General features: G+C 40.2%; 1 protein-coding gene across 9 annotated transcripts in view; it reads right to left on the bottom strand.

The window, feature by feature from the left end:
- Positions 1–3,565: 3,565 nt before the first annotated feature.
- The window catches only part of MIA2 (MIA SH3 domain ER export factor 2), a 64,839-nt gene continuing 56,137 nt past the window's right edge, over positions 3,566–12,267 (bottom strand). For 8 of the 9 annotated variants that reach the window (XM_077323173.1, XM_077323176.1, XM_077323177.1 and 5 more), the window contains 8 exons: positions 11,780–11,847; positions 10,690–10,772; positions 10,228–10,356; positions 8,135–8,296; positions 7,558–7,689; positions 6,439–6,512; positions 5,142–5,376; positions 3,566–4,083 (listed from right to left, as the gene is read on the bottom strand). In XM_077323173.1, the coding sequence (XP_077179288.1) occupies positions 3,911–4,083; positions 5,142–5,376; positions 6,439–6,512; positions 7,558–7,689; positions 8,135–8,296; positions 10,228–10,356; positions 10,690–10,772; positions 11,780–11,847 (1,056 nt within the window). In that variant the 3' untranslated portion in view covers positions 3,566–3,910. The remainder of the gene's footprint in view (positions 4,084–5,141; positions 5,377–6,438; positions 6,513–7,557; positions 7,690–8,134; positions 8,297–10,227; positions 10,357–10,689; positions 10,773–11,779; positions 11,848–12,267) is intronic. The other variant, XM_077323175.1, reaches the window with a different exon arrangement.

Genomic DNA, 12,267 nt, shown 5'->3' with positions numbered 1-12,267 from the left:
TTTGCATTATCATCCCAATATCAGGGCAACATCTGGGAAGAAGAGGTAAACCACCACTCTTGTAATGATCTGAGAACAGGAAGTTGGTCATGTACCCTTTCACCACAGCCAGCAAATTCCCTTCCAAGCACCTCAGTTATCTGACTCTCGCATGAGCTACTGTGTCTCATGCTGAGGAGAGAGCAAGGCAGATAAGGAAGCCCCTTTCATTCACTCCAGATACACAGTGGCAGGCTAAGTTTCAACAGCAGTGGTGACAGGCAACTCTGCATGGTCTAAGGTACTCCAGTAATCTAAAATGTTAGTTTAATATATATCACATCTGTATCTTACATGTTTGGGGTGGTGCACACAGTCATGTGAGCTAGATCATGTCTTTGTTGCTTTGGCACATGAAGTATGTTGCAAGAACCTCATGCATTTATTAAAAAACAGGATGGCCTCCCAGTCCTGCTGAGCTAACACCACATGGCACTCCATCAGGAATTTCGGAGTGATCTTTGATGCCCCCCTTTCTGTGGTTCAGGTCATGAATGTTGCATGCCAGGCATTTTATCATCTCTGCCAAGTAAAGCTGCAAGTGCCCTGTCAGAAGACCTATCCACAGTGACCCATGTGACGATCACCTCTAGACTGGACTACTGTAACTCACTCTCATGCCTGCCCTTGGCTTTGATCCAGAAGTTACAACTGGTACGAAAGGCATTGTGTGGGTTTTAATATATTCTATGTTGTGAACCACCTGAGCCATGCTCATTTGGAGGGGCAACCTAGAAATTGAAATATATGGCCCTTTTTCAAAATCCATACCCATTTAAAGCTATTTATTTCTGTGGCCCTCACTATAGCTTCTGAAAGGAAAGTCTACATTTGAATAATTATCTGTGTAATGAAGCTATCAGACAGTTAACTTGTTTACCAAACAAGTTATTGACACTATTAACTTGTCTTTATGCAATATGTGTCTATACTCTTTATTAAGTTACCAATAAAATTTATGATTTTTAAAAGCCTCTCAAACTTCAAAATATCAGAACAAGAAGTTTCCATTTTAACAAGAGCTTAACTATATTTTGTTTTTACTTTCTCCCAAATGAGAGATTTAGTCAAGCAGAGGGGAAGAGAGCATTCCAAAATACTGATGCAGCCAAAGCTTTCAAGGTCAAGGCCAACAGTGGGCTGTAGAAATGGAAATATGAGGCTTGAATCTCCAAACAATGGTTACTTGAGCAGGATTTTAAGTGTAGGAAGGATCCATATATGGAAAGACACTTCCTACTGCTCAGGGATCCAGTAATGGAGCCCTAGGAATTCTAAATTGCTTGAGTGCTATCAAAGAATTACATTCTTAATACTGTCTTCATGTTACGTTACATCCAGTATAAAATTGAACTAATATTGTGCTTTTCAAAGGATTTCTGCATCCAAAGAACATAATAGTGGGTTTTCCTGAGTACCAGAAATTCAAATTTGTGTGATGCTGAGCTATTTTATTTATGCAAGTATCTTGGAAATCTTTTCCAGGCCCCCTTCCTACCCCTGTTCAGCTGGCTTATTTACCTTCTACAAATGAATAAGGAGATTTCTTGCTGTGTGACACAAAGTCCCTTCCCATCCAGGTGTGAGATTGAATAGGACTTGGGTCCTGGCCCCATAGAATCAGCCACCTTCTGAGACCTGACCATGCAGATCATGTACAGAGGAAAAGCATTTTAAACTGTAGCAGATAAAAGTCTTGAAGTATTGTTTTGAGAACATGGGTATGTAGCAAGTCCTTGATTTACAAAGTTTATCCCTCCTTGTCTAGGAAGAGAATGTTTAACTGCCACGATCAACAGAGCAGAAGCCAAACATCCTGAGGCTTGGAACTGAGAAGTGGTAAACTTTCAGCTTTAGTCTCAACAGAAAACTTGAATAATCTCATGAGAGATGGGAAAATTTCTACCTTAAATCTGAAAGGATTCAAGCCTTTTTGTTAAAGTGTTGGCAGATGCAATATGCTGCCTTGGAGGGTGGAGTTTCTGTTGGAAGTTTTTAGGAGGCACCTGGATGAGCCAGCTGTGAGGAATATGTGATTTTTAAGTTCCTGAGAAGGGGGACGGGGGCTGGACTGGATGACCCTTTGTGGTCTCTTCCAGCTCTATGAGATTCTGATTGCAATCCTCCAAATATATAAGTAACAAAGACAAGAGGTAGCATTCTTGCTGGAAAACTGTCTATCCGTTTATAAGGTTCGCATACAGGTATGCTTTGTTACTGGAGAAGCAACCTGCACACTCACTGACAAACAGTGCAATCCTAACTCTTATAAACATGCTGGTATATTTCACAAAACCTTTCATTTGGTAACTCATAAGGTGTAATCCTGTTATATCTGCACAAGTTTGTTATAATCTTCACAAGAAATGTCAGTTGCTTTTAACAAATGAAATATGGAATGAAGAGCACCGCATTAACAGAAGAAATAGGAGGCAGGACTCCTGTCTTCAAGTCCAGAATTCTAACTCTTAATAAGTGGGTCAGGCTGTCCAATTATTATGATTGCTTGTTGACCACTTGATAAGCTTCGTGGATGAGCAGGAAGCAGAAGCTGTATCCATCTAAATGTTATACTCTGTATAGCACTGACTTCATGGGACTTAGAAGGGTTTCTCTCGGCTTAGGATGACACAGTAACCCTATTGTTCCATTTCAAAACATTCTTTAAAGAATTTCTATACCTGAACTCATTGGATTTAATTTTTCAAATCAATTTAATATTTTTTAATCAAGTCCACAACAGCTTAAAATATACCTAGAAGCCAATATCTTTTTCAAATGATCTAGTGATTCATTGACAAGAAGTGTACTTCTCTGCTGTCCCTACTAGTGTTGAAGATACAGAACTTCTGTGCACAGCTCCCGCCCCCCCCCCCCCAAAAAAAAACAACCTTGCCTAGTCTATGCCTGATAGCAGTGGCTTTCATTCTTGTTTTGAAAGCCCTTTGCAGGAACTGCTGGTCCATCAAGCACAGCATTGTCTACTGCCCGGAAGTTGTCCATGGTCACAGACCTGAAAATATTGGGGAATGAACATGTTCTCTTATACGGGTACAGCAGATACATCTGTCTCTCATCTGTAGCCCACTTTCAGCATTTTATTCCCACGTGAGGGCAGATTTTGGAGTACAACTGAAGTGGTAAGGCACTATTGCAGGAAGATCAGGTTGTCATGCAGATAGCTTTTGTCATCATTAAAAATATTCTGAACAACTTGGTGAGAGAACTGGCCCGTGTCTAATGAATGCATAAGAAATACACATGAAAATACATTGAGGGAGGAGTGTTGCACTACTAGCCTTGTGAGATTTAAACTTGTGATACTGATTCATGCACCAGGGATGTGTAGCTTCCAGAGAGGCAGACACTGGATCTATACTCCTTGCTGGGAAAAAGTTCCAAATTCAGAGGTCATCACAGCAGACAAAAAACAAGTATGTCATTTCTAAAAGACTGTTTAAGGTCTATTTTTGAAACTGATGCACAGGAGAAAATAAAATATTGTGTTAAGCAGCCATCACACCACTTACTATTAAATATTTTTAATTTTTTTCACATTTTTCTTTTAAGTCATCTTTTCACATGCAATTATTATGTGGCCAGACATGGCCAGAAACAGCTGGGTGATCTTACATAGGATGGATTTGTACATCTCCTACATTAACAAATTAAAAATAATTTAAAATTGCTACTGTACAAAGGAAATCATTTATTCACAGTTCAACCATTATTTACAGAACACTCTCCTGAGAATAATTCTATTAAGCTTCAATTTGAGCAGTAACACAGAGTTGCTTAAGTAACAGCTGTTACTTAGCAGCAAATAATTCAGTCAAGGGGGAAAAGGGACACTGAATTATTCTAAAAAGAGTCAAGTTTCCTGCTGAGGTTCTTGATGGTCTGTCGAGGCTGCAGCTGATAGCTGTGTTGATCCAGAAGGCAGTTCATTGCTGTTATCAGGAGGAGGAGGAGGAGGTGGTGGAAAAAATCCAGCCCTTGGAGGTGGATATTGAGAAAAAGGCCTCAATGGAAACGGAGTTCTCACTGTTTAAAAAGAATGGTCAGAGAACTCTTTAGCTATTATTTTTTTCTATTCAGAACAAAAGAGATAATTTCTGAGAGACTTTATGAACATGCATGAGAACAGCAACAGTTCTAACCAGAAAGGAAAAAAGTAAGACTAGAAAGGGAGGGAGGGTAGCTATGCTAACACTTGTTTCTCAGTAAGACCACTCTAGGGTGCTAAAAGAATATTGGGGGAGGGGGGGGAGAAGGAGAGGCAAAATGAACAGGGAATGCTTCAGTAATACTCATTTCTATTAATAATTATGGATTTTGTCCTCCTAAGGGCTGTCGCTAATTCTACCTTCACAAGGGAGAATGGCCAACATGGTCTAGTTAGTATCACAGTAACACCTGGGCGACTCAGGTACAAAGCCACACTCCACTATGGCCCTGGCCTAGCCTACCTCACAGATTTGCTGTGAGAGTAACTCAACTTTTTAAAACCCATTAACTGGATTCAATGTGGCCTCTGCTTGAGAATGGAAACAGATTAAGAGTCTTTTCTAATAAAATCCAGAACAGTTTATAACCAGTAACTTCCAGGTTGGTGTAGTGGTTAGGAGTGGCAGCTTCTAATCTAGTGAGCCAGATCTGATTTCCTGCTCCTCCACATGCAGCCAGCTGGGTGACCTTGGACTAGTCACAGTCCTGATAGAATTGTTCTCATAGAGCAATCCTGTCAGAACTCTCTCAGCTTCACCTACCTCACAGGCTGTGAGGAGAGGAAGCAATTGTAAGCCACTTTGAGCCTCCCTTGGGTAGTGAAAAGCAGGGTATAAAAACCAACTCTTCTTTAAACTTAGGTATGAGTTTCATGACTATAAACCAGTATACACTGAGGCTCCACTAAAGTCATATCTTATACTGAAAATAGTCATTTTCCTACAAGATTTTCAACTAACCAATGCACCCATGACTAACTAAAGCCCCAATAATTTCAGCTGTACCACCTGCTGTTTCCCAAATAATGCCTCAAGTTTACCTGGTATTCAAAACAAACCTGTTCTAATATAACATTAAGTGGAATCAATATTTACTTGGCAGCGGAGGGCGTGGCAGACCAGCAAAATCTCTTGGGAAATATTCACGAGGTCCATACACACCACTAGGAGGCACTGGTGGAAAGGGAGGGCCTCTTCTCATGAAAGGCCCCCTTGGATCCATTGGCATTAGAGGAGCTCTCAGTAAAGGAAAAGGGGGAGGAGGCACAACTCCAGGCCCAAAGGTTTCACCTTCAGAAGCAACAGGATGGTCTGCCACATTGGACATATTCTATGGAACAATGGAAAGAGACGCATTATTATGTTTTAGAAGGAAGGTATTTTTTTCAAGGCACTGTACCACAGAGGTACACATATGCAGAAGCCCAATCGAAACCAAGAAAAATGATCCTACATGAACTGCTCCAGGGTTCCAAGTCTGCATTCAGATAGCAGGGGAAAATATGATCAGGATCAATGCCCTCCATCTTCTCCCCCTTTGGTATGTGCAGCTGCAAAGACTGCCGGGTTCAGTTTGCTGAGATTAAGGAATTTCTCTAGCTTAAATCCCTTGGAGTTTTTTTCTCTCTCTAAGCAACTGGGGTTCTGAATCAGGCTGTGGTTTACAGTCCAGGTTACTGAGAAAAACAGTTCCCAACTTGTTAAGCTACACAAATTCAGAAGTCCCAACAAACTTAGGTTGGTTGCTGTGTGTAGCAGTATGCTGGACTAGGACTGCTGGTCTGATTCAGTAGGCTCTTCTTGTGGAATTTCAATGAAAACTTCCTAAACCAGATAGTCTTCCATTGCAGCTCTGGATGTGCAGGAAGGAGAAGACAAGTTTGAGGCTCATTCTCCTCAAAAACAAACAGATTTATTTAGGATACCTGAATAGTGGAAATCTAATTAAAAACTAGTTCCATTAAATACAACACAAGGTTATCCTTGTGTGGAAAATATAGTCCAGTCATTTTCCTGATATCATTTTGTCTACGTATCCTTTCAGCAGTTTTACTCTTGAATTGTTTTAGAGGTATTCACCTATAATCACTGGTAGGACCTGGAATTATCCTGGAATTACAACTAATATCCAGAAAACAGAGATCAGTTTCCTCTGGAGAAAACAGAAACTTGAGAGTGTGGACTCTATGATATACCATGCAGTCTAGATTCCTCCTCAGGTATCACCTGCAAATTTCCAGGAATTTCCCAAGCCAGATGGATAAACCCAATCAAAGGTAGTACATGTTCAATATGTGGAAGTGTCCAGAAGATTAACGATTACAATACAAAGGAGAAGAATCTTTCCAAGTACTGTGGTAAAAAAGAAGAATCTTCTCCAATTACTACTCACACTATCGTTGGGAATATCTTTTATTCCATTTCCACTCAAGTCCATTCTTGAGTTACTCTCAGATATGTGTCCATCTGGGAAAGAGAAAAAAGTAGAGTATTCATTTTAACATTAAGCAACCTCTAAAGCAGGGGTAGTCAAACTGCGGCCCTCCAGTTGTCCATGGACTACAATTCCCATGAGCCCCTGCCAGCGTTATGGACATCTGGAGGGCCGCAGTTTGACTACCCCTACAGTATATTTCTGCCACATGGCAGGAAGACTGGATCTTATGACAAATTCCACTGGGTGTACAGCTGAGGACATGATGAGGCAGGCTCTGTCTCATACAAGCTTCTACCACAACAAATGTTTGGGCTGCAGCAGACTTGCAGCAGTAAATCTGCTGCAGCCCAAGCATTTGTTGTAGAAGCTTGTATGAGACAGAGCCTGCCTCATCATGTGCTTTAGCACTTCAGCACATTAATTAATGCAGTTTGTATGTATACATCAGTGCTTCTGATAGTTTCAAATGCAGTTTCTGTATCTGAACTGCAGTTTTACTACCAAGGATAAACACATTTTAAGGCCACCATAAGCTTTATAGATGGAAGCCCAAGAAATAAATTTCATCCTTTGAACTAAGCTGTGTGCACAAAACACAGTATTATGTAAGTGCTGTATTGATTGCAGGGGATGAATGATTCTATTGGCAAGGCTTGTGTTGAAGTCTGTATCAGTGCTTTCACCCATCTTTTAGATACAATGTGGGGTGAAAGGTTTTTCCTGGCATGAGTGAAATATTTTCTCAAAGTATAACCATAGTTGACACAGAAAGAAATAAGGTTACTTACTTTTAGCAATAATTTTACTTAAGCAAAGAACTGCAAAAGGACAGAAGAAATTTGCTAAACTTTTAATACAGCTCTTTTTTGTTTCATAATTATGGGTTACAGCTTTCACAACAAACAGCAAAGTACATCTGTTTCAAAATATCAGTCATTATTGGCATTGCTTAGCATGTTGCTACTGAGAACAGAGAGTACTAAAACTTCTGAATGTCTGCATTTCTCGCCCTAACTACTCTGAAAGATTAAGCAATTTCATAATAAATTCTTTCATGAAGGCAGCAATTCCTACCTGCTTTATCAAAAGAATGCATATTGTAACTTCTTAGCTCTGCGGGTCCTGAAAGCCTCCCAGAGTTTGGAGGGTTGGGATAAAACCTCTCTTGTCTTTGTGGGGGAAGAGGCTGATCATTATACGGCTTACCTACAATTCAATAAAATGTGCTTTGTTGAGTAGATTAGTTCTAAAAGTCCATTAGACCAGTAAACAATGCCAGCCAGTCTAATTTATCTGGCATACCTTGTGCCATGAAATGTAGTACATGAAGGCATAAAGAAAAAGCATCACCTATTCTCGTTAGTCAATGGAAATTTGACATTTAACTCCCACTTACAAAAATCTTCCACCACCCAAACAATATGATGTAGTCCTGAAGCAGAGCTATTAGAATTTTTGAAAAATCTACCCACAGTGTTATTTTTGCACATACCAAAAAACCCACAAACCCACACATTTGCAAAAACCTTATGCCTGGATCATCCAGTGCTGCAGCAATATAAAGGGGGTCATAACAAGGTTCCATTTCAATTTGCAGTAGCAGTTTCAAAAATATGCATGTCACAACGAAAAACATGCCATATTTAGTTACCTGCTGGAAAAGGCATCATTATCCTGCGATCTCTGTCCCATGGAGGTGACAAAGAACCACTGTCTGAAGGTGGTCTGTGAGGATTAGATAACCTGTCAGAACTCATCTCTTCTCTTTCATTACTCGCCTCGTATATGCCAGCATTCCCCGGTCCTCTTGATCCTAAATCAATTAAGTTAATTAATTTATTGGCTGGAGATACTGAGGATTTTGCACAACGCCTGCAAGCACAAAAACCATGACCTTTAAACTTGTTTGCAAGTAGGGTCACCAATCTCCAGGTGGTCACTGGAGGTCTCCTGGGATTACAACTGATGTCCAGGAGACAGCGATCGCTTCACCTGAAGAAAATGGCCACTTAGGAAGGTAGATTCTACAACATTATACTCTACTGAAGTCCCTCCTCTCTAAGCCCCATTTTCCTCAGGTTCCTCCCTAAAAAACTTCAGGCATTTCCCAACTCAGGTTTGGCAATTCTATTATAAGCAATGGGAGGGGAAAAACATTGCCCCAGAAGCCCCTCCTCTTGGTGAACTGCAGTACCAAGTAGGGGTACAGGTGCTCAGTCACACGTATTATGATATCTGCTGGGGGGGGGGGGCAGAGACAAAGTCTACATTATATTCGGATTCCTCTCACTGAGTAAAGAAAGAATGTTAAAGTCTTTTCATCAACCTAATCAGCACTCGTAACAATCTGGCAGATATTATTTTCTCAGAGCCCTCCCCCTGCTTCCCCTCCCTCCCCCAATAGCTTGAAGATAAACCATCAAATTCAATTGTTTTCTTTAAAATCACTGCCAAGAGTTGCATTTTTAAGGACAGAAGACAGCTGAAAGAGATTAGAGAAGTCCACTCCCCATTTAGAAGAATACATATAGATAAAAAGTACTGTAAGAATAAATAGCTGATAAAGATGCAGGCATTTGCTTCATTAGCATGGTGACAGTATTTAACCACTCTTCAGAGAGGTGGCATTTTTGTAAACCATGGCCCATTCTTCTTCCCTAGACTGTAACAGCTGTGCAAGCTCAGACTCTGAACAGCAGCAGCATAGTAGTTGTTCTTTAAAGTCAGAGACTGAAACTTTCTCCAGACCCTGACAAAAGGAACAGCTGCGGAGACCATTCACCACGTTCTCTCCATATTCAACACTCAAACTAAACTCTTCTTTGTTTCTTTTGTTGAGACATTCCCGCTACAAATAAAACTCCTACCTTCATCTCACTTCCTTAACTTTCAAGGCCCCACTGGGAGGGGTATTACTAAATGAATGGTTGGCTGCTGGCTTTTAAAAAGCAAACTTGTTTTTTAAAAAGTTTTAAAGATTTGGGATTTTCGTTTTGTTTTGGCTTAAGCATCCACCCAATTTGTATTGATTCCCAGATTCTAAGACCTCACCTGAACATACAAAACTGCCCTAGAATGAAACAGACCACTGATCTGTCAAGGTCCATCTCGTCTATCCTGATCATAGTAGCTTTCCAGGGTCTCAGGTAGATGGCTTCTGCATCACCTTCTCTAGCCTCCTACCCCCAAACCAAGCACATACTAATGCTAAAATATTTTTCAAACAAAAACCCACCACAATCTAAAGCAGGCTGTTCATTCGTTTATCTAAAATACAGCTTTAGATCCAAACAACCATAAAAAGAGAGGAAAGATAATTGCTACCACTTTCCCATAAATCTTGCAAAAGTGCTAGCTGTTGAGATCACACAGCATTGCAGCAATGCTTATACTTCGGCAAGTTGTTGTGTAAGTGGACAAATCTCTTTAAATCTCGTTGTACTTTTTTCTTTAATAAAAAGCTCTCACATAAAGGGTTTACAGCAGCCCTTTGTGAGCAGGAGGTATCACATCCATGAGAAGGGTACCTTTGGATCCAACCCACTTTTTAATGCAAACTATCTTTAATAAAGATAATCCCCAAAGGTATTCTGTTGCTGATACAAACAACAGGCTATTTATACTGATAAACTTAAAAGGGTCCTTTTAATGTATATTTTCAGAAATCATTAATAAGAAAGGAGGGATAGACTAAGAGGAGAGAGAATTCATAAAATGTTAAATTTTTAAATTTAAGAATTGTACCTCTTCCTCCTCCACCTGGAAGCACAGGTGAAAGTCTTAAAGGACCCTCCAATAAGGTTGGGGGGGAAAGAAAAGCTCTTGTTTCAGATGAAGGTCTGCCCATTGGTGAGGGTCCATATGGGGATTGCTCTGGAATAATTAAAACAAAATACTAAAATTCACAAGGTTAGCGTTAAAAGGTGTATAGAGAAATTATTTATGTTTCACCTCTGATCCTGTTTAAAACTAACTTGTAATACAAGAAAAGATGTATTGTCTTTTTTGGAATGAAAACCACTTTTGGGAATGACTGAAATGATGCTTCAAATTTGAAAGAAGGTAAATGTAACTGGGTATCAAAATAAATTTAGACTGTGCTGCAATTCAATGAACTGCATGCATACAGTGCTGGCTATACTTCCAATAAATATTTCTGCAAACTGAGTCAGGCTGATGGGATGCACATTTTAAAAGATACTATACCTCTGCCAAAGGCTCTAACTGGAACATGGAGAGCATAAGGATCTTTTTCCAAAATATCACATTTAATTTCTGCTTCTGTTAATCTAAAGAAAGAAAAAGAGTGTTTTAAAATACAGACAAGTCCATTCATATTATGACTTTCAAGTTTGTTTCTAGGACTCAAGTTTCTGACTCATGCAAAATAACAGAGCAAGTTACAAAGATTAATTGAAAAAGGACTACTATATAAATAAAATGCTAAGAATCTGCTCTTAAAATTCCTTATGCCAAAAAATAAGTCTGTGGTAAAATTGTTTCCAAGACTTTCCAAGCAATTATACCATTCAGAGACATCATTGTGCTCACAGTGCGTTTCATGCTCTGGCTGCACAAGAGGTTCTATAAGAGCCAACTAGACTGGTGTGTGTCCCTGGATCTGACCCCTGGATGCGGTTGCTATTTATAAAGAATGCTTGTTGGTCTCTATGGTGCTATTGGACTTGAATCTAGCTCTTTTAATGTAGACCCAACATGGTCACCCATTTGAAACCAAGCTTCTGAGAAGAATGCGGAACTGTTTTGCAATAGATACTACATTATTTAACAATAATAGTTCTGGTGCATAAACAATCTTGTATCCCAAAGGGTGTAAGGGCATAAAGGTATCCCCTGTGCAAGCACCAAGTCATGTCTGACCCTTGGGGTGACGCCCTCTAGCATTTTCATGGCAGACACAATACGGGGTGGTTTGCCAGTGCCTTCCCCAGTCATTACCATTTACTCCCCCCCAGCAGGCTGGGTACTCATTCTACCGACCTCGGAAGGATGGAAGGCTGAGTCAACCTTGAGCCAGCTGCTGGGATTGAACTCCCAGCCTCATGGGCAGAAGTTCAGACTGCATGTCTGCTGCCTTACCACTCTGCGCCACAAGAGGCTCTTGTAAGGGCATAGCAGCAACCATTTCCTAAAACTTCTCTGCTCTGATACAAACTGCATTACATTTGAGTCAAGCTAGAACTAGAGGCTGATCACAGAACAAACAGTGATTGCTGGCACTACCATACATTCTTGTCAATCCTAAAAGCATGCACAAGGGCAGTACAATACTTACTCCTGTCTACAATGCAAATTTTCCTTCTTTATATCATTGAGAAGTCTTTCAGTTGCGCGGGCTGTTAACTTTAAGAACAAAATGCTCATAAGAACTTACTTTAAGGAATGGTAACGAAATAATTTGTAAACATCTTTGTACACATAAGCAGTGGATTGAGAAGCACCCCCCTCCCCAGCAAATGACATAAAATGAAACATCCAGTTCATACACATGATCGGATCATGAGTAACCATCACAACCCAAAATTCCACAGTCCAAAAGAACAACTGTTGAGCAAAACCCTCAATGATAGCTGGTATCTTCCCCCCTTGCTGCTACTGTATTAAGAGAGCTGTGGGGGGGAAGTGGCCATCTGGACAAACCTATTTGAAACATTCTCTCAATACACTCTCTCAATTGCAACAGTGTGGGGGGAGTTATTTGGTTTTGTTGTAACATGTTGTTCCACCAACTGCAAAGTTATCACAGGACAGGACAGCAAAGAA

This window comes from Paroedura picta, chromosome 2 (assembly GCF_049243985.1).
Source record: "Paroedura picta isolate Pp20150507F chromosome 2, Ppicta_v3.0, whole genome shotgun sequence".
Classification (NCBI taxonomy): Eukaryota; Metazoa; Chordata; class Lepidosauria; order Squamata; family Gekkonidae; genus Paroedura; species Paroedura picta.
Note: the sequence above shows the minus strand (reverse complement) of the source record. Positions and strands in the feature narration are given on the sequence as shown.